Here is a 22,160-nt window from a genome sequence, read left to right as displayed (position 1 = left end):
GGTGGTGCTGGGAAGGTGAGCCTCTGTTTAAAAGGTAAATAGGGAGATAGCAGGAAGTACTTCCCAAGCCACAATTCCAGGGATCAGGTAGTGCTGGGGCCACAAGGCAGGCACTGCCCCTACTCCACCCCCCTACCCCCCAATGCACACTGTCTTGTCCTCCAGTAGTTACAGCAGAAAAATGCAGCCTGTGCAGTGAAAGGCAAATTGGGAACTTGAAGTGGTCATGAGGCAGTCCGGGGAGGTGTGGCAGGAAGAACTGGTGAGGCTTTGCAGAGAGCCAGTGGGTAGCAAGAGCCATAGGTAAGGACCAGGCAGACTTATGGTAACAGTGACCAGTGACTCAGGTGGCTTTGCAGTGACAGATGGTTGGGGCGGGGCCGTCTGAGGGGAAAACGGGAGTTGTGAACATTTACCCCGCTACCCTGAGCACAGCCCCCAGTTCCACTCCAGGTTCAGGCTGGGTGCTGGGAGCAGGAGGCTGGAGCAAGGCATGGCAGACCAATTCACTAGGTAACCCAGGAAAGGAGTTGCCTCTGGAAGTTGAGGGCTATGAACCATCAAGGAGGGTCATCTTCCTCAGGGGCCAGGATCTAAAGGGGCCAACTGTAGGCATCACCCAAAGGAAGGCCTGAGCAGAAAGGGGAGGAGACAGCACGACCAGGGGTGAGCAGGCCCATCTCTCCCTTCCCATCTTCCTCCTGGTCTAGTGACACTAATTGGTCTGACGCCTCTGTTATTTTAGTCACATAGGCTGGTCATGGACTGTCAGTGTCGCCCTGGAGTGAGCTGTGATTCATGAAAGGGGGAAGGTGCTTCCTGCCCTGCTGGCAGCCCTGGGACTAGGCTCTGATTAAACAAAGCTGCTCTCCTGCCTCCTGTCCTTCACCCCAGCCCAGGCAGTTCAGCTATGCCAGTCCCAGAGCACAACGCGCCTAGGACACACGGCAGCAGCCCCCGCACAGAGCCACACAGGCTTTAAAAATGTTTATCTTTAATGATCCAAGATTTTGCAAGACACACTGATGTACCCAGAATTGGGTGGAAATACAGCATCTCAGCAGTGTTGCTGCCTGAAGGAGGGGAGTGGGGGTGGCACTGGCTGGAGGACCCCCATGGTGGAGTCGATTGCAACCTCAGGGAGAATCGGTGCCCTATCTCCATGGAAACCAGCCTAGCACTGGGATGGGGCTTAGGGAGGCCAGTAGGAGCATCTCAGAGAGGTATTTCCCATTAAAAACCACCACAGGTGACCCCCCCCACCCCCAACTACTGTCCAGCTTCCCTTTTCCCTCCACCAGGAGTGACCACAGAAGTACAGAGGAAAGCAGATGGCACTTCCTCCTGGGCAAGATAACCAAAGGAGCGGAAGGCAGTGAGGAGCGGTCTCGGACTCACTAACTCTGCCAAAGCCATGGCCAGACCCCAGGGCTGCCTCTTACTGGTGGAGCCACCAAAGCTGGGGGAGAAATGATGGCAAGTCTTTAAGCAGCTTCCTGCCCTTTTACAACTGTCCAAATTTTACATGAAACAGGATGGGGCTCAGGGCGGCTCTCTAACCCCAGAAGACAGTCACATCCAGAGAAGGCGCTTCCTGGATCCAAAGGTGAGGTCAAGGATAGAGATAGGGCCTTTGTTCCTCCCTTCCTGGCCTACAGGGCCTGCCAGAGGTCTAGGCTGGGAAGAACTGGGAAGGCTAGGACAGGACACAGGGCAAGGAGACAAGAAAATCTCCAACATGGCATCCGAACAGGAATTTCAAAGAAACAAAACCTTAATTTATACAGCAGCTCCTCTTGGCCAGCTCATGGCAAAAGGCCTCCCCCTACTCAGAGTTTGCCCAATACAAAAGCTGGGCAAGCAGGGGGTGGCCACCTTCAAAGGCAGGGCATGGAACTCAGAAAAGTGAGTCTACAGGCTACAGACAGAAGAGCTGAGCCCAAGCCCTGCTACCCTCCAACATGTCCTCCATAAGCCCACTGTGCCCCGGGCACTGACCTCAAACCTGCTGTAGGGCCAACAGTTCCCAAAGGGTTCCCAGAAGCACACTGTGTGTGTCCTTTGGAGGCCCCAGATGGTGCTCTTCAGGGGAGGTGACAAGGAGGCCGCCCGCCTCATGGCCAGGCTGCAGTGACAGTGCACTCCATTCCCATTCCAAGAGGAGGGGGAAAGCCAGCATAGGGGGCCCAGGCACTGAGCACCCTGCCTAGAGCAAGACAGGGCAGGCAGCGGGGTGAGCAGCCCAAGGCCCTCAGGCGCTGTGCGACTGGATGAAGGACAGGACATCCTCCTTGGACAGCTTGTCCGGGTCCTGGAGCTTCTGGGAGTCGTGCACACGTATGCCATCGCCCCACTCCCAGAAGAGCCGGCTACAGTAGCAAATGCTGGGGAAGAGGAGAGGGCACCTATAGACAACCACCTCAATCCTGGGAGCAGTGACTTTGGGAATGTCTGCCAACGACTCCTGCTTGGAGTCTTCCTCCTGTCTGCCTTGCATAACCAGTTTTTCCCAACAGCTGCTGCAGCTAATTACATCCAAGTAAATTCCTACAATTACTAATATTCCTGATTTATCTGTCTCTGCTGCTGTATAGTGTGGTGACAGAAACAGCTAATTACAGGTACATTAGGGCCATGGAAACCTATGAATGATAATCCGATAAAAGGATGCTGGGCTCTATCAAGGGAGGGCTGGGGCCAGGAACAAGGCTGTAGGCCTTTCAGCATGTCCCCACTGTGGGGTCACAGCACCATAACAGGGACAGATGCTTTCCTTTCCCCACAAGGACTCCCAACCATCCCTGCAGGTCCTGGCCCCACCACACACACTCTACATACTGAGGGGAGCCCCTGCCAGTGGTCTCAGGATAGAGGGAGCAGGCACTTACTGAAATGGGGCAATGGAGTCTGCAGGCAGGACATAGGTAGAGACATTGGTTTGCTTGTTGTAGAAAAACTTCCTCTTAAAGCTTTTGCTGAATGCCATTGTCCAGGGCTCTGGTAGGAGGAAGACGGAAAGGAGCCCAGAGACGACACAAAGGAGTCATGGGGGACAGCTCTGCCACTGAAGGAGTGTGCCTCCCCTCAAGGGCCCCTCTCCAGAAGGCAGGTGAGAACTGCGGTGGAGGGTGGAGGCTGCAGGAAGATGACTTCTCCACAGTCCCACCCAGTCCTGCCAGCCTCGAAGAGGGCACCAAGGAAGGGACTCTACTGGGGAGGCCAAGTGTGATTTCTGGACCTCCTGCTACCTGCTCAGCCCACCTCCCTCCCTGTCTCAGGGACCAAGGCCACCCCAATTAACACCTCGGTAAACTTGGGGCCTGTCTGGGGAAGAAGGGGAAAGGTAGAGGGAGGGGAATCACTCCTCACCCACCATTCACTGTCCTGACCATGTAGAGACCAGTGGGGACAAAGTGCCGGTCATCCCGCCCTGTGTAACTGAGCTTGGGTGTGCCACTGGAGCCCTTGATGGTCTTCATCTCTAGCCTAACCACCATGCGCAGCATGTGAGAGAGAGAGAAAGCACGAACATCAGTCTGGTTAGCATGGGAACCACATCAACCAGAGTCTTTGCCTGGCTAATTTAAGCAACTGAAGCACAAGTCTTTGGTGAACTGCTCAAGGCCACATGGCATCTAAAACTAAGGTTCTGAATGCCCAATCAAGAAGACCCTGCTCTGCCACTACTATGTAGGGGGTTCAAGGTGACCCCAGAGAGGGTGTGGTCAGGGGCGACTGGGCCTGGACACAGTACACACCCCTACCTCTGGGGTCAGACCCAGAGATCTATGAGACCCCTGCACACCGCAGAAATAGAGGAAGCGTTTGTGCCTGCTCTGCCCCTCCAGGCTCATCTTCCTGTCAGTACCAGGAGCTGGATTGATGGTGCTTCAAGCAGTGTGCTGCTCTGCCCCTCGCAGGGACAATCTAACTATTACAGCATCAACGGGCCCATATTTCTGCCTGACAGACAGCCCGGCTCCCCTTCTGCCAGTGTACTGAATCAGCGCTCAGACGTGGGGTGCCTGGCTGCAGCAGAGCCACACAGGCAGCCTGCCAGGGAGGATGCCCCACCTCACTCTAACCCATCTCTACCAACGTCAGGTCATGCCGCCCCTGTCTCTCTCCCCAACACTTCAAACCCAGAGCTGCCTGGCTGAGTCTCTCACCTGATGAAAATCTTCTCCATCTCCTCCAGCCTATATACCTCCTTGACCCTGCAGGCAGAGGGGAGAGGTCAGAGGCATTCTCTCCTGGGCAGCAGTTGGCAGCCTGCCCTTGCCCTCTGCTTCAGGTTCTTCCCTGGCTAGCACCCAGCCCACCAAGAATAAAGAAAGCCAGCCTGCCCCATGCTGTCCTGCACAGACAAAACCTAGGAATCATAGACATTCTCAGGCCTACCCCAGAGCAGCCAGAGAGGGCAACTATGATCACTGACAATGTTAAGGGAGAAAGAGGAGAAAAATCCAGCAAACAAAGATGTCTCTCTCAGTATTCCTGTCTCCAGAAAACCAAGGGCCAGGCTTGTGTGCAGGGCTGTACACATGGATTTTATCCCTTTCTACAACTGCTACTGAAAAATGATCCTAACAGTCTAATACCCATGGGGACAGGGGAGCCCTGACCAGGTTGCAGCACTGAGTCCCTTGCCTCCAGGGGCCTTTGCTCACATGCCTTTGAAGCTGCTACTGAGAAATGTCTCGAGAGACCCAGCACCCTGACCCCAAGCATGGGAGTGGCAGCAGGCAGGATACTTTAAAGTGCATACAGAAAGTGCTTTGGGACTTTCAGATGACACCTATAAAATGCATTCTCCATCTTGAATTTGATTTTAGCTACATAAATCTATATTCAAAAGAACCATAAAAATAATTTTGTTGCTATTGAGTCAGTTCCAACTCAGCAAGCTGGTATTAGGGTCTCCGAAGAGGAGCAGGTGAGTTTGAACCATCCTACACTTATCCTCCAGTGTCACATTCTAGTAATGTGTAAACAGAGTCTTGTAGGACGTCTCAGAGCCTCACCACCCCCACACATCCCAAACCCTCACAGAACAGGGAAAGCAAGCATTAGGCAGAACCCAACAATGGGGGTGGTGACTGGAGACGGCAGACGAGATGCTCACCTAATGGGATTCATGTCAGGCCGACTGGGCTTGGAAACAGCTTTCACAAATTTCTCGGCAAGCTGAATTCTACAATCCAAACAGGGTGTCACAGAAGCACGCAAGGGTCCTCCAGCACCCCTGTTCCCAGGGGATCTCCACAGCGGCAAGGGTGGCCACTTCCAAACTGACAGCAAAACTGCTCTAAGAGACAGCACTCCCAGCACACCGACCTCTGCTGCTGTCTTTATTCAGACCCTCACTTCTCTCTGGCATTTCTGACCTCTAATTTCACTATGGAGTCCCAGTGCGGCGTTGTAGAATCAGCACTGGACTGTTAACCACAAGGTTGGTGGTTCAAACCCACCAGCTGCTTCTCAGAAACCCTATACTGGGTCACTCTGAGTCGGATCTGACTTGGTTGCTTTCCCAGAAGTGCACCTTCAGCTGTGATCAGGAACCTCCACTAGACAATACTTGTCTGCCCTTAGCCCCCAAACCCTGGATATGACAGTGTACCCACTAAGATGAACTTGGGGACCACCCAAGCACAAGTTACATTCTTCAGAAGACCCTCTCTTTCCACAAGGGCATCCTCTTGCTCAACCTTAACATCACCACCACCTCTGATCTGAGCATCTGCGGCCAAATGGAGTGAGTTGGCGTCAGTGACAACTCGCAAACGCTGAAGCGCAGCGTTCACTCTTCACCCTGCTCTTGTGACCAGTCAGAGGGAGGCGGGGGGGAGCTAAGGGTGCCCTGGGCCACAGAAGGCCAGTTAAGGAAGGGGCCCAGCTTTGGAGGCTTGCTGCCCTCTGAATTTGTGGACCCAGCTGCACCACCACAACCACCTTCCCGCTCACTCCCAGGGCCCAGGTCAGACCGCTGGTTAAAGTGCTGCTTCCTCACGTCGCTGCCATTCAGCACAAGGACATCGAGGATGTGGATGGCACTGATCTTCCGCTGAGCTTTCCCCTAAAAGGACAAGGATATAGCATCCTGCAGAACACTGCTCCTAGCCTTCCCTGCCCGCCATGTTGTGTGTGCCTTGCCAAGGGCTCTCCAAGTACAGCTACTTCTCTTGCCTCCCTCCCAGGTGATTCTCAGCACCAGACTGGCCCTGGGCTCCTCAGCAAGGGGACATCTGAAACTTTGGGCAACAAGCTACCTTAAACTTCACATCCATCGAGGTTGCGGCCATGATGTTCCAGTTCAAGGGCTGGCTTCCCACCCCATGCCAACTATTCCCCCTGCTGGTTCTCAATGGCACCCAAAGTCCCTAGGAAATAACAGGGAGCTTCTTCCCCAAGAAGCTAACTAACTTAGCTACTATACCAGCGCCAAGCAGGCCCACCATGCCCTCCCTAAACAGAGACAGTCAAGGGTTCCTCCTCCATACATGGAGATTTGGGCCCTGCCATAATGTGGCTTGAAGTGGCTGCTCAAGGATGAAGAAGGAAAAACTACAGTGCCGTCCCTGCCCTGGGACCTAAGTTAACTCGGGAAAGGGCCAGGCTGAGCAGTGCCCTGATCTCCTGGCTGACAGGGCTAGAACACAAGGCAGAACCACCTCTGACCTCTCCTTTCAGCTCATGGACAATCTCCACAGAAAGCAGAGTGTCCCGGGGAAGCTCTGTCTTCAGGTCCAGCTTGACCCAGCGGTCAGATTGGCGGCCATCCCACGTGTAGATCTGGGACTTCTAGAGGCAGAAAGAAAAGACCAAATGTCAGGCAAGAATGGAGATTGAAGAGTGAGAGGCACAGTTCTTAAAAAAGTCTCTTAGGGGTTCCAAACTAATGAGTTTGGGAAATGTCAGAGAAAACTGTCCAGGCAAGATTAGTCTAAGACAGACTTCAGTGATATCTTATCATGGTAAATGGAAAAAAGACTGAAATTGTCAGAGACTTCATTTTGCTCGGATCCACCATCAAGGCTCATAGAAGCAACAGTCATGACATCATATGATGTATTGCATTGGGCAATTCAGCTGCAAAAGTCCTCTTTAAAGTGTTAAAGAACAAAGATTTCAGTTTTGAGGATTAAGGTGTCCTAACCCAAGCCATGGTGTTTTCAATAGTCTATATGCCTATGAAAGTAGGACAATGAATAAGGAAGACGGTAGAAGAGTTGATGCATTTGAGTTACGGTGCTAGTGAGGAATACTGAAAGTACCAGGAAGTTCCAGGAAAAGAAACAAATTTGTCTTGGAAGAAGTACAGCCAGATAATCCTTAGAAGCAAGAGTGGCAAGACTTAGTCTCTTTGGACATATTGTCAGGAAAGACAAGTCCCTGTAGGACATTATGCTTGGAAAAGTGTCAAAAAAAAAAAAAAAGTGTCAGAAAGAGGAAAACACCTCCCCCCACCAACGAGATGGACAGACACAGTGGCAGCAACAATTGTGAGGATGGCACAGGATCAGACAGTGCTTCATTCTGCTGCATGGGGTCTCTGAGTTGGAATGGACTCGATGACACCTAACAACATACTTCTTTAGTGATGACAACAGTGCTATTCTTTCACTGCCTCAGCAGAAGAGAAGTAGCGTTCGAACTTGTTCTTTGGTAGGGAAGTCCCATTGCAAAGGCTTAAGCCTGGCCCTTAAGAAAGATACAATTTGATGTATATCTGGGGTGGATTCAGTGAAGGGTCCAGAGAGCACAGAAGGGGAGAGGGAAATAAAAGGAGAAAAAGACAAAGTGTGAGAGGACACAGAGTAATTGAGGAGGAAGAGGTCAAATTACGCTGATAAACTAGTCCAAGTTGAAAGAAGGAAGGACCCAATGAAGTTCAGTTATTATAGCGCTGCCGAAGCTCCCCTTCAGCTCATTTTAGACTCTAAGGGCCCCAAGGTAAAGGTGTATATTGTTTGCCAGACAGGAGGTGGTATGAGGTGGAGTGGTGTTGGAAAGAAGTGGCTGCATTTACCTAACGAGCCAGATGAGCTTGCTGGCCGTCCTGTCAGCCTAGGAAGCGCTGTGTATCACAAGGGGCAGTGTGGCTTTCGCAGACACAGCAGAGAGGGACAAGACTACTGCCTGGCATGGAGCTCAGTAAACAAATACATGAAAAAGTGATTGAGTGAATGATATTTGACTAACTCAGAGGAGAAAAGATAAGGGAGTTACAAGAAATACCTTCATGGGATCAAAGACTGTCAATGGCAGAGCAAGCTCCAGCTCCTTGCTTAAGAAGGTGTGTGCCCAAGAGAACCCGGCCAGCAGCCATCCAGGTCCCACGGGGAGGAACTCAGCCATCCATGCCAGGTAGGGAGCCAGTGGCAAACTTACCCCCAGGCCAATGAGGAACTTTTGCTCGCTGCCAGACACCATACAGCGGTAGTCAAGCACTGGGCGTATCTTCTCCAGGGTTTTGAAGGTGAGTAGTGTGGGCTTGTAGCTGAAGAAGTCAATTTCAGTGTCCTGCGGCCACGGACAGAGAAAAAACTGCTGTACTCGGGGCAGGGCCAGGCGTCTGCACAGGGGTGCGAGCAGGCTCGGAGAGGTGGGGGAACATTTCCTCTCTGGGTTGTGTTCACCTGCACCCCTTCTCTACCTAACCATGCACTAAGCGGGATCTATTTCCATCTGCTTGGAGTGCTCCTTTAGGACCTATTAGGAGAGGCCAAGAAAGGAAAGAACACTGAGTCCCCAAGTACAGATCGATTTAGCACAGCTATAAGGAAATGTCACCAGAATATAAAAGCTGCCCCTTCAATAAAACTGAAGGCAAGGATTCTCCAGCAGTTGGTTTAAACTGATCTCTTCAGACCATTCGGGAAAATGCACACATGGTGGTCTTCTGAGGCTATCTTAAATTCATTCTCTGGTCCCTGGCCCCCACAAAACCAGCACAGTGGCCCAGGTACTAGGCCAGATTTCATGAGACCCAGGGAAAAACTGGAAGCCAAGTGGTAGGAAAAACAAAAGGTAGTAGATTTCCAAGGACTAGTTTACCAGAGACAGGGCAGGAAACCTGCAGCCAACACCTTCTGGTCCTCTGCCCAGCTCCCCTGCCTAAAACCACCACACACACCCTAGAACAATAAATAACACCTCTGGATAGCAGGAATGTCAGGCACAATCACATCTCAGAATAAGAACCATCAGGCAGCCTGAGGGGCTCTTGGGGACTTCCAGACCACCTACCCCAAGGCTCCAAATGTAGCAACATCAGCCCAGTCCCTGGAAGCCAGGAGTGGGGCTTACACAAGGTCTCCTGAGGCTAGGCACCTGAAGGTTTCAGAGATACTTTCCACATCTGTAGTTATGTCTCCGTTTATTCCCAGGACTTACCTTGATTAGCTCAAAGAACTTAGATTTTGGATCAGAGGAAGAAGGAGCAACTCGAGCTTGGTCTGGGATCTGAATGAGACAACAAAGAGTTTTCATTTTCAGTTGTCCTTTTGGCCAATGCTGTGTGTGAGTTATGCAGGCAAGTGGATAGGCTCAGACTGCAGAGGAGGAAATGGTAAATAACAAAGGGGGACAGAAGAAGGGGGTGGAGGCGGACCCCTTTCAAACCCTCAGGTAGTCCACCCAACGGACACTCCTGTTTTCTGGGCCCCTTTGTGGTCAATGTTGCAGCACAGGGGCCACCCGCAGCAAGATGAGGGCTGGCCACCACTACCACTCATACTTTGTGACCTAGGGGCAGGGACAAACTGGCAGTGAAAACTGTCAAGGGAGTAACTTCCAAAAATGCTGAGACACTCAGTCAGGAATCTAGTGAGGGTAGGCAGATATTTTCAGGCAGAAAAGGGCCTAAAGACGACAACATTCTTCTTTACAACTTCCCTGCCCTAGAACAAGGGGTCGGGGGAGATGCTCACCCGCCAGAGTTGGAGACACTCTTTCCGGATCTCTGCCTGCCGAGGCTCACTCAAGGTCCTAGGAAAACAAAGCCAGCAAGTGGGTAAAACCTCCAAGAGGCGTACCCCACAGAAGAGAGACCCGTCGGAATGAGCATGAGAGCACACAGACAGAAGCCATTTGCCCAGGGAGCTGACGACCACCCAGCTCTGCCTCTTAGAAGATGGGTGTTCAGAAGCGCACAAAGTGGGATTACCTCCTGTTTCCACCATGACAGGAAGGGAGACAACTGCCCTCCTGACTATCCTGGATGCCAGGGTCCCCCATGCCCTTCTTCCAACAAGCCATCAGTAAGTACATCCATCGCCTCTGCTGACATGGGCCATACTGGACCCATCCCAGATGCTGTCACTAGGTCCTACAAGGCTGCATTCATGTATGTCATCTCCGACCAAAGGCTTTCCTCACTAGTCCCACCTCTCACCTCTTGATGGCTACTCGGTGCCTCTACATCACACACAGGCAGACCTCCTTTAATGGCTTTACTGCACTCTGCAGACATTAGATTGCTTTTTATTTTGCAAATTGGAGGTCTGTGACAACTCTGCATGGAGCAAGTCTGTTGGCACCACTTTTTCAACAGCATGTGATTACTTCACATCTCTGGGGCACATTCTCATCCTTACTATCATGTAAGCATATCTTTCACATGCAATGGAACACCAAAGCATTCCCGGGACTCACTCTGTTGTGACAGTCGTTTTATTGTGGTGGTCTGGAACTAAAGCCACCGTATCTGAGATATGCCTATGTTCTACTTATGTTGTGCCACTCTACATCTCTGATACGTTGTTCATAACTTTTCCTGTATTCACTTCTCTGGCTCACTCTTGTCTGCCTGAAGACAATATAAACTTCTCAAGGGAAAGGGCAAAGTTCATGCCATATGCTTCTCTTGGCAGACCACAGCACAGCATGAGATGAAAAAAGTAGATATTCTTAAATGTTTGTTGAAATGCAATAAACCAGGAGCTCCTGGTAAGATCAAACAAGATCTTTACTTGATATATGTGAATTCTAGAAAGTGGGTAACACTCACGTGTCTTGAACAAAGGCATGGATTTTGGCCAGAGCTTTGATCTGCACACTGCAGTGACTAAAAGAAAGAAACAAAAGTTATTTGATCTTAGAAGGCTTACCAGAAAGACAGCCAAAAGACACCAGGTCAGAGAGGTTTGGCTGGAGCCAAGGCATTTGTGTTGGGGGAAGAGTTGGTGAGCTAAGAGAGAATCCCTCTCCACTGCCCCCAAGAGTACAGGTACATGAGGGCTGCTGAAGGCTAAGGGTAGGGCAGAAGATCTAAGTCAAACCTTGCAGGACTCTGATCCCTGTAAATGAAACGCTCTGATTCCTCTGCTTAAAAGTTTAAAGCAGTGATGAACTGATTCTAAATAAAGCAACAACAAAGCTCATTTCAACTACCAACTAGACTAACTCAACCACCTACTCAAACAGTCCCTTTTCACAGGGTAAAACTATAATACACCTTTTTAAGCGGCAAATGAAAATTCTACAAATAAAAAAATATGATATTGGAGTGAAGAATAAGTTTATTAAGTTTATCATCAGACTGAACACAGTACAGGAAAGAATCAATGCACTTGATGACAATAAAATCAATAAAAACCTGAATTGAGAAAGAAGGGGAAAGGTGGAAAACAGTTTGAGATCTGTGGGACGATATCAAAAGTACAACTGGAGTTCCAGAAGCAGAGGAAAGGTTAGAACAACAACAAAAAAAGATAATGGCTAACAATTTTCTCAAATTATGGCTGAAATCAATCCACAGATCCAAGAAGCTTGGTGAGTCCCAAGCAGAATACATACAAAGAAAATCACATCTAAATACATGATGCTCAACCTGCTGAAAACAAAAAATAAAGAGAAAAATCTTGAAACAGAGGAAAAGACACAAGACATATAGGGAAACAATGGTAAGAGTTATGGCTAACTTCTCATCAGAAACTAGGAAGGTCAAGAACAACAGAGCGATACCTTCAAAGGGCGAAAACAAAAAATTGTCAACCTCAAATTCTATATCCAATTCCAGTGAAAACATTCTTCAAACATGAAAATGAAATACATACATTTTCAAAGAGACTAGCATTAGTCTCCTAACTAGGAGACTTCCATTACTAAAAGAATGCTAGGAGAAATTCTCTAGGCCAAAGGGAAAATATTCAAGATAGAAACTGGCTTCTATAGAAACAATGAAGAACACCAAGGCGGGTAAATATGTCAATAAACATCAAGAACCTTTTTAAAAAATTAGACACACACATACCTACATATAATTAGGTATGTGTGTCTTTAAATTTCTTTAGAAGATTATCAACTACTCTCAGGACCAGAGTCTGGGACGACATCAAGGTCAACTGGCATATAGTCCTTGATGAGTAGCAACTGGGGTCTTCAGAGCTTGTGAACAGTCATCGATGTACAACCACTGATCTTTCCCTGTCTGGAGTAAAGAAGAGTGAAGAAAACCAAAGACAAATGTAATATATGAACCCCAGCCTCCACAAGCCTGAGACCAGAACAAGATGGTGCCCAGCTACCAATGCTGACCATTATGAAAGAGATTATATAAAGAGATCCTGGATAGAGTAGGGGGGAAACATAGAGCAAAACTCAAATAATACAAGAGCAGGTTTACCTTTTTGACAGAGACTGGTAGCACCCCCAAGGTTATGGCCCTTAGAAAACCTGTCAAGCCTGGAATCGGTTAACATTCAGCCAAGTAACAGACAGGCCTACAAGGTGAACAATACCACAGGAGGTATACACTCCTTAATGTGAGATCAAAGGGCAGCATCTGCCCAGGGATAAAGTTCAGAAGGCAGGAAAGGATAGGAAAGAGGACAAATGAAAAAATAAACACAGGGAGGAGGTGGTAAGAGTGTTGACACATTGTGGGGCTGGCAATCAAATGTTATGAATCAAAATGTATATGAATTGTTGAATGGAAAATCAATTTCTCAGTAAACTTTCACCCAAATCATAAAAGAAAGGGGGGAAGATAAAATATAAAATACATTGTTGCAAGGGTCTTACATTGTTGATGAAGTACCAGAATTCTCTTTGGAGGTTTGTTGTTGTTGTTGTTGTTAGGTGCCATTGAGTCAGTACCGACTCATAGAGACCCAATACACAATAGAATGAAGTACTGCCCGGTCATGGGCCAACCTCACTACTGTTGCCACGCTTGAGCACACTGATGCTGCCACTTTGTCAATCCATCTCACTAGGGGTCTTCCCTAGTCATTCTCCAGAGACTGGTCCCTCCTGATAATATGTCTGAAGCATGAAAGACGAAGTTTGGCCATCCTCCAAGGAAGGACCTCTCTGGCTACACTTCCTCCAACACAGATCTGTTGGTTCTTTTGGCAGCCCATGGCACTTTCAATATACACCAGCATCTCGGATTATTTGCTCAGCATACAGGTTGAACAAGTACAGTGAAAGAATACAATGCTGTCGCACACCTTTCTTAATTTTAAACCATTCAGTGTTCCCATGTTCTGTTCAAACAATTGCCTCTTGGTCCATGTACAGATGCCTCATGAGCACAATTTTAAGTGTTCTGGAATACTCATACTTCACAATGTTGTCCATAGTGTGTTATGATCCACACAATGAAAGCCTTTGTATAGTCAATAAAGCACAAGTAAACATCTTTCTGGTATCTTCTGCTTTCAACCAAGATCCATCGGACATCAGCAATGATATCCCTTATCCCACGTCCTCTTCTGAATCCAGCTTGAATCTCAGTAAGTTCTCTGTCAATGTATGCTTATAGTCATTTTTGTATTACCTTTAGTAAACTTTATTCACATGGGATATCAAAGATATTATCCGATGATTTTCACATTCCGTTGGGTCACCTTTCTTTGGAATGGGCACAACTATGGATCTCTTCCAGTCAGCCAGATAGTTGTCTTCCAACTTTCTTGGCATAGATGAGTGAGTGCCTCCAGTGCTACCTTACTTTCTTAAGAGATTTCAATTTTTATTCCATCAATTCCTAGTGCCTTGTTCTTGTCAATTCCTTCAGAGATGGAAGGCATACACAGAGTCACTGTACCAAAAGGAAATGGTTGCCATTCAACCATTTCAAGAGGTAGCATAGGATCTTTGGAAGTAGACTATTGTAAATTAACGGTGCTTATTATAATCTTTGGAGTCCTGGTGTGGCACTGTGGGTTAATGCACCAGACTGCAAAGCCGTTTGAACTGCAAGGTTGGCAGTTCAAGCTCACCAGTGTCTCCTTGGAAACCCTATACAGGATCGCTATGGGTCGGAACAGACTCAATGGCACTTAACAACAACAACTGTAATCTCTAGGAATCCTGGTGTGGCGCTGTGGGTTAATGCGCCAGACTGCAAAGTCGTTTGAACTGCAAGGTTGGTGGTTCAAGCTTACCTGCTGCTCCTCAGAAACCCTATACAGGGTCGCTATGGGTAGGACCCAACTTGATGGCACTTAACAACAACTGTACTTAGATAAACACAAACGTCATTTGAAAAAAAGAGATAAAAAAGAATACTAAAAAATACCGAATCACCCCCAAAAAAGCAGCAAAGAAAAGAAAAGCAGATAAAATAAACAGCAATAAAACTCTAAAACACAGAATTTAAACCCATATAATTACTTTCAACATCAATTTTCTACACACCCTCCATTAAGGTACAGATTGTAAGACTGAATAAAAAAGTAAGAACCAACAACATACTCTTTACAAGAAACACATGATAATCATTAAGACAAAAACAAGTTGAAACTTATGGAAAATAAGAAAATTTATAAATGGAGGATAACCAACCATCTGAGATTTTTAAAGGTAGCATTTACCCAAGGACTACTTTCAGAAGACAAAGGGAGGTAGAAAAGGAGGCGGAATGGAAACGGGAAACATGGAGAGCCTGGGTAAGTGATGCCACACTGGGGGTGTGTGCAATCAATGGCATGAGCAAAATGTGTATAAATAGTTAAATGGAAAATTAATTTGCTATGTAAACCTTCAAAATTAAAAAGGAAATGAAAGAAACAGACAGGTCATACAAACATAAGAAATAAGAAAGCTAATGTGGCTCGATTACTATCAACCAAAGTAGACATTGAGACAGTCTTACTAGAGATATAAAAGATATTTCATATTGAGAATAGGTCAACTCATCAAGAAGACAAAACAATCTTAAATGTGCATGTGTCTAATAATAATGATCCTAGAAAAAATGAAAGGGAGAAAAAGGCAAATCAGCAATCACAGTTGAAGACTTTTGTATCTTTCTCTTGACAACTGATGCAATAAGTAGTCAAAATATCAGTTAAGACACAGAAAATCTGAAAAATTCTATGAATCAATTTGCCCAAATTAACATTTACATTAACATTCATAGAAACTATATCTAAGGAGCTTTGGTAGCATAGTAGTTACGAATCGGGCTATTAATCTCACGGTCAGCAGTTCAAAACTACTAGCTGTTCCACAGGAGAAAGATGAGGCTTTCTGCTCCCATAAAGATTTACAGCCTCAGAAACCCTGTACGATAATAAAGGGATTTTATGACCAATTTCAGAGGTCTGGAGTTGCGCTGCAGGATAATGCACTCAACTGGAAAGTTGATTCAAACCCACCAGCCCTCCTCAGAAACACTGTGAGTCAGAACTGACTTGATGACACTTAACAACGATCAATTTTATGCCAGTAAATGCAATACCTTAGGTGAATGGTCATATTAATTGAAAGGCAAAAACGCACTGAAAACATACAAACAAAAAAACCCAGAAAATCTGAAGATTTCTCTGTTAAGGAAGTGGATTTAAAAATTTTTCCAAAAGCAAAATCCAAGCTGAAATGGCATTACTATTAAATTCTAAAAGAGAAAAACTACCATTCTTATACAAATTATTTCAGAAAATAGAGAAGGAAACACTTTCATGTCATTTTATAAGACTAGTATAACTGTGACAGATAAGGATTTCAACAGAATACAAACACACAAAAATCCTTAACAGATCAGGAAATCAAATATAACAATATCTAGAGGTGATCATGTTATGACTGTGCCAAAAATATATTCAATTTGACATAGTCTTTGCAATTTACTATATTAATGGAATAAATAAGAAAAATCTATTGATAATTTCTATAGATGCAGAAAAAAGTATTTGACAAAATTCAACATCCATTCATGATAATAATAAAAAAAAACAAAAAAAAAAAAACTTTTAGCAAGCTAAGAGTAGACTTTCTCGACCTGATAAAAGATATCTACCAAAAAAACGCATAGCTGACATTTTCCGAGATAGTGAAATGTTTTCTGCTTAAAATCAAGAACAAAGCAAGATTGTCTGCTCTCATTACTTCAGTTCAAGAGTAGGCTCTGGAGGTATTATGAGGCAATAAGGCAGGAAAAACAAGTAGCACTAACATATGTTGTTGTTAAGTGCCGTCGAGTCGGGTCCGACCCATAGCGACCCTGTACAGGGTTTCCGAGGCTGTAAATCCTTACGGGAGTAGAAAGCCTCATCTTTCTCCCGCGGAGTAGCTGGTAGTTTCGAACCGCTGACCTTATAAGGTTCACAGCCTGATTCGTAACCACTACACTACCAGAGGAAAAATGTAAAGCTGTCTTTCTTTGCACAAGACATGATTCTTAATGCAAAAATCTTACGGAATATAATCCAATCTGCTAACACAACTACAGGATACAGTCAATATAGAGAATATCAATGGTACTTTCAGACACTATCAATGAAAAATCAGAAAACTAAAATTTAAAAATACCATTTACAATAGTATCCAAACCTATAATATTCTCAATAAAAAAAAGATTAAGACCTCTACAATGAAACTTGAAAGACAACCAAAATAAATGGGTAGATGTTTCTCGTCCATGAACTGGAAAATTCAATATTGTTAAGATGTCAGTTCTTTGACCTATACAACAATATACTCCTCATTGAAACTCCAGTAGGCTTTTTGTAAAAACTGAGAAACTAATTCTAAAATTTATATGGAAATGCAAAAAAACCTAACTAGTCAAAATAATTTTGGGGAAAAAGAATAAAGCTGGAAAACATACACTACCTGACCTCAAGGCTTTCTTTTGTTCTTCTGGGGTTTTTTAGGTACAGCACAATCAAGAGAATATGGTACTAGCAAAAGGATAGACAAATAGATCAGTGGAGCAGAACAATGAGCCCAGAAATAGACTCACACATACACAATCAAATAATTTTCAAGGGTGCCAAATAAACTACAAGGAAAATGGAAAATGATGCTGGAACAATTGGACTTGCATATAATAAAAGAACATCAACACACCCTACCCCCTCAAACCTTATATCATGACATACACAAAAACTAATTTCAGGTAGCCCATAGACTGAAACATAAAAGTTAAAACTATAAAACTGCTAAATAAAAATATAAGAGGATATTTTCATGACCTTGATGTAGGCTACTGTTTCTTAGAACACAAAAATCACTAATCAAGAGACAAAGCAGATAAATTTAACTTCATCAAAATTTAAAACTTCTGCTTATCAAAAGGCACCATCAAGAAAATGAATTGGCAAGTCACAGCCTGAGGGAAAATATTCACAACGCATATATATGACATAGGATTTGTAAGCAGAATACATAAATAGTTTCCTACAGTTTAGCAAAAAAAAAAAAAAAATTATAATAATTTTTAAATGACCAAAATTCTTGGGCACTTCATGAAACATCTATAAGTAGCCAATAAGTACATGAGAAAGGTTTCAGTATCATCAGTTACCAGAGAAATACAAATTAAAACCATAAAGAGGTAACACTATACCCTAACTAGAATGGCTAAGGAAACAGATTGACAACACCAAATGCTGGCCAAGGAAGTAAAACAATCAACACTCATACTTTATTGGAAGGAGTACAAAATGGTGTAAACTAAGTTTTAAAAAACTACATGGCAGTGTTAAAGAGTTAAATGTACATCTACCCTGTGACCTAGCATTCCCACTTTTTAGTATTTATCCAAAAAAAATATTTGTCCACCAAAAACTTTGCTTAAGTTTTCCACTCACGGCTGGCCCCAAAGAGATATAACACAAGTATGCAGACAGATAAATTGTGATATACCTATACAATGGAATACTACTCAGCAATAAAAACGAACAAATTAATGCAAATGAATGAATCTCAAAAACATGATGAGCAAAAGAACCAAATACAAATATGCATACAGTATGATTCTACTTATCTAAAGTTCTAGAAAGGTACAACTAATCTGGGGTGATAAAAATCAGAAAAGTGGTCACTTCAATTGAGGAGATTGAAGGGATTAACTGGGTAGAAACACACACAAAAAATGTTTCTGACGTGATAGAAATGTCGTTGCTATTTTTTTCAAATCCTGATAGGGGTGTGTGGGCTACATGGATGCACATATATATTTGTCAAAATTGATGAAAATGTACACTTAAGATCTATATTTCACTTACAGAACGATACCTAAAATAAAAAAGGAAAAGTAATTCATGACAGTACTGCTTAAATACCAGTGCTACTGGGAGCACTAAGAAGCCCAGTTTTGCCTTGTATCCAAGCATACTCATAGCAGATGACAGCATGGTTCAACAAAAACTGTTCCATAGCCCAGAACCAAACCCCGACTTTTCCAATCCTGGGCTATCTCTGGATCTCCTGATTTCTCATCTATAACACACTGAACCCTAGCATCTCTCCCACCTCAGTGCTGAGCATTACTATCAAGATGGAGAGTTTATGTGGCCACATTGTGGAAAGTTAAAATACCATGCAGTGCTAGACAAGTAGCAAAGGGCAGGATAAAGTCAACCCTGCAAATAAAGACTTTCTTCCTTTCTATGACTCTCCAGGTCATTTGTCCATTTCCTCAAAACTACTACAGCCATCTTGGAAAAGGACCACAGATAAAGCCTTTCCAACAACTAGCCGCCTGAGAGCATATTCCATTGATTCATTGCTATTCTACAATATTCCATCCTACCTCTAACAGCCTTTCCCTCAGGCCTGCCCACGTAAGAGAACACTCAACTGCCACAGCTTTCAATGATCACCACTAAAAAGGGTAGAGGAGCAATTAATGGTAAAATAATAATAATAATAAAAACAGAGCATTCAGATCACCCATCGGGAGAACCCAGGAACTGGCAAAAGCTTTGGTACCAGGAACCTCCAAAGCATGCTGATTACTTGCTTTCCAGCCACCTCTTGACTCCAGAAAGGGGACATCTCAAGGCAACAACCATGATGGCATTTTATAAACAAGCAATTCAAGAGAAATGATTCCTGCCTCCAGGGATGCTCCCTGTGAGGTAAATCACACTCAGGTTCCTGTGGGCCATGACACCTGGGACTCACTGGCTGCTCTAAGGATGAGACATGGGAAAAGGACGAGGACACCCAAGGTAACCAAAGTCCCAGAGACCCCTGGAACCAGCAGACCAATATGTCAGGGTTGACAAAGTGATACCAAGAGTCAGTCGTTCAGACCTTCATTCTCTGGTCTGATAATATCACAGTCGTGCCAACCAAAGGCACCCAGTTTGCTTACCTCTCATTGGACCGTATCATGTAGTCAGTAAATTCATGATCTCCCTTGATCACACTCATGGGGACCACAAAGTTGACATCGGAATCTGTGTTCCGCAGCTGGTTGAGTTTAATATTCACTGAGAAGAGGTACTCCCGCACGTCATCTATGCCCACCTTCAGGCCCTTGCACACCACATACCTGGCAAGAGACATCCCATCACTCCAATAAGCAAAAACTTCCTCTACACACATTCCCCTCTCCATCAACTTCTTGCCAAGTCATGAAGCTAAAAGGCCTCGCTGTTCACACTTAAGTTTGTGCACAACAAACAGCACACTCTTTGTGCTCGTTCCTGTTTGTTAGACACTTTCTCTTCTCCACAGCAATGCATCTCAACTGCCCGGGGCTACGCTGGCTGCATCACTATCACCTGGGAGTCTATTCAATTACAGACCTAGTGAATCAGACTTTCCAGGGACAAGACCCAGAAATCTGTGCTTTTAACTAGCTACCCGGAAATTCCTGATTGGCCACAGCCTCGTCTGACATTTTTTGTATATGTGTGTCTATGTGTGTGCGTGTGCCATGTCCCACCTGGGTTGTCAGCAGTGCCTCTGATTGGTGACCTCTTTTCCCCTTCCCAGCACAAGTCCCTTCAAGCACCCTGATTATTGGTCACCTTTTACATCCTGAGACAAACTGAGATCCCCATGTGGAGGAGACAGAGCCTACAATGGCTCTTCACCAGACCAATAAGATGCTGAAATCTTAATTCCCAGTGTTCTAACCACTTCCCTGAAGGCAGGGTCTTTAATGTAGTTTGGGAGGTCATGCCAAGGAGATGCCCCGGATTCTGACATTTAAGCCAACTAGTTTGGCTAAAACCGAGGAAGGCCTCACCTCTCTGAGTTTGCTGGACGACTGGTAATCGGCTTAAACAGACATACTCGTTCAAAGCAGCAGTAGAGCAGGTAGATGAGCCCCACGCTGAATGGTGTGAACAGATCAAATGTTTTACAGATGAAGTGGCCTCCTGGGTTAGAGAGGAAAAGGTGGACAACAGTCAGTCAGTCTACTCTAGGAGGCAAGTCAGATGTTCTCAGAGGATGAGAGAGGCAAAGCCAGAGCACCTGGGCCCATTAAAGTCCAAGGCAATTTAAGAGGTTAGAATCAGCTGTTGAGGGGATGCTGGGGATTCTATAGACCTTTCTGCCCTAAATTTCTCCCTTGGCCTTGCCACCTGATATAAGAATAATTTCCATCCCAGCCCATGTACATGTTCTTGTCCAAATTGGCCTCTAGCAGATCCTGGGGTGAGGAGACAGTTGAGGAAGTGTCACCTGTCCGGACCACGGACAGCGCCATGAGGAACTGACACAGCAGCAGCTGCTTGCTGAGGATCTCCTGCAGATTCTCCTGCCCTTCCACTGAGAAACCCTGAAAGGAGAGCACAAGGAGAGGGGTCAGGAAGAGAAATGAGGAGGACTGAAAAGCATCCCTACCTCATCTTCATCAAGATTTCTTAAAGCATGTTCGCTGATAACTACCAACTGAGTGATAGAGATAGCTCAGTGTTGCAATGAACATCCCTCAGTATGGATGGAGGCAGCATGAAGCACCCAGGACTGCCTGCTGTATCAGTGCCCTTTACCTGCCCATCACTCCTAGATGATGAACCAAGCCTGATTTTCTAAGGATGTGGTCCATAAAAGTTTAATGTACAAACCCAAAGGATAAAAAAAAAAGGCAAAATACTGGCTTAGCCACAACAAACCAAAAGATAGGAAAAAGAGGACTTCTTGTATGGTGGCAAACTAGGCAGGCACATTACTCAGATCCTCTACATGAGATCAAATGAAACAGACACAGATGGAAATTCTGGAACCCTGAACTTCAGATGAAAGGGTAGAGAAGTGGACTGAGTGCTAGATTGAAGAGGGAGACTGACTGATGAACAGCCAGCCAGACATAGCACAACCATCTTCAATCTTTGTGAACAGCTTTGGGGATAGAAAGTGGCCTGGCAGAGCCAGGTCACACAGGCAACTGAAAAGTTGTGATTCCTTTTTTTTCCCCCATGCTCCCCTGGTGACCAGACATGTGACCAGCTCCCACCCTCATCTACCCCCACAGCATAGCCCATGCTCTCCAGGAGTTCAGAACCATGCCAGAGTGAGGTAGGGTCTGCTAGGCCTCTTTGATAAGTCGTTTTGGTGCCTGAATTCAAGAGAGCTTGGCTTAAGACCTGTAGAACCAGAAGAGCCAGCAGACCAGCATTTACCAGTCACCCTAACTCCAGCTGCCCTGTGGTCCTAATTACACTGAAATTAGCTCCATCAAGGACCCCCATGAAGTAGTTCTGATTGAGTGTCCTGAACATAGATATCACAGAGGCTGAAAGGAACTCCATCATCAAGGACCAGGAACTTTGCTATCACATCCCTTCCACACCCAGCTCGTGAGCTCCTTGCCTGCAAGAGCCCCGACAAAGCTTTCTCCTCTCTGGATCCAACAACAGCTGTACTTTGGTTTTGTTTTGGGGTGGGTTTTCCCTTTCACTGTTTCATTGTTTTTGTTTTGGGGTGGGTTTTCCCTTTCACTGTTTCATTGTTTTTGT

General features: G+C 45.6%; 1 protein-coding gene across 1 annotated transcript in view; it reads right to left on the bottom strand.

Annotated features, from left to right (window-relative positions):
- Positions 1 to 2,019: 2,019 nt before the first annotated feature.
- The window catches only part of CMTR1 (cap methyltransferase 1), a 58,702-nt gene continuing 38,561 nt past the window's right edge, over positions 2,020 to 22,160 (bottom strand). Inside the window, exons 11-24 of the mRNA XM_006860422.1 lie at positions 20,884 to 20,980; positions 20,444 to 20,576; positions 19,562 to 19,741; positions 11,015 to 11,071; positions 9,936 to 9,993; positions 9,400 to 9,468; positions 8,395 to 8,526; positions 6,682 to 6,804; positions 5,988 to 6,079; positions 5,126 to 5,194; positions 4,170 to 4,217; positions 3,374 to 3,486; positions 2,889 to 2,997; positions 2,020 to 2,384 (exon numbers count right to left, since the gene is read on the bottom strand). Of these exons, the coding sequence (XP_006860484.1) occupies positions 2,252 to 2,384; positions 2,889 to 2,997; positions 3,374 to 3,486; positions 4,170 to 4,217; positions 5,126 to 5,194; positions 5,988 to 6,079; positions 6,682 to 6,804; positions 8,395 to 8,526; positions 9,400 to 9,468; positions 9,936 to 9,993; positions 11,015 to 11,071; positions 19,562 to 19,741; positions 20,444 to 20,576; positions 20,884 to 20,980 (1,413 nt within the window). The 3' untranslated portion in view covers positions 2,020 to 2,251. The remainder of the gene's footprint in view (positions 2,385 to 2,888; positions 2,998 to 3,373; positions 3,487 to 4,169; positions 4,218 to 5,125; positions 5,195 to 5,987; positions 6,080 to 6,681; positions 6,805 to 8,394; positions 8,527 to 9,399; positions 9,469 to 9,935; positions 9,994 to 11,014; positions 11,072 to 19,561; positions 19,742 to 20,443; positions 20,577 to 20,883; positions 20,981 to 22,160) is intronic.

This window comes from Chrysochloris asiatica, unplaced genomic scaffold (assembly GCF_000296735.1).
Source record: "Chrysochloris asiatica unplaced genomic scaffold, ChrAsi1.0 scaffold00038, whole genome shotgun sequence".
Taxonomy (NCBI): domain Eukaryota; kingdom Metazoa; phylum Chordata; class Mammalia; order Afrosoricida; family Chrysochloridae; genus Chrysochloris; species Chrysochloris asiatica.
The sequence above is the reverse complement of the archived record's forward strand: the minus strand, read 5'-3'. Positions and strand labels throughout refer to the sequence as shown.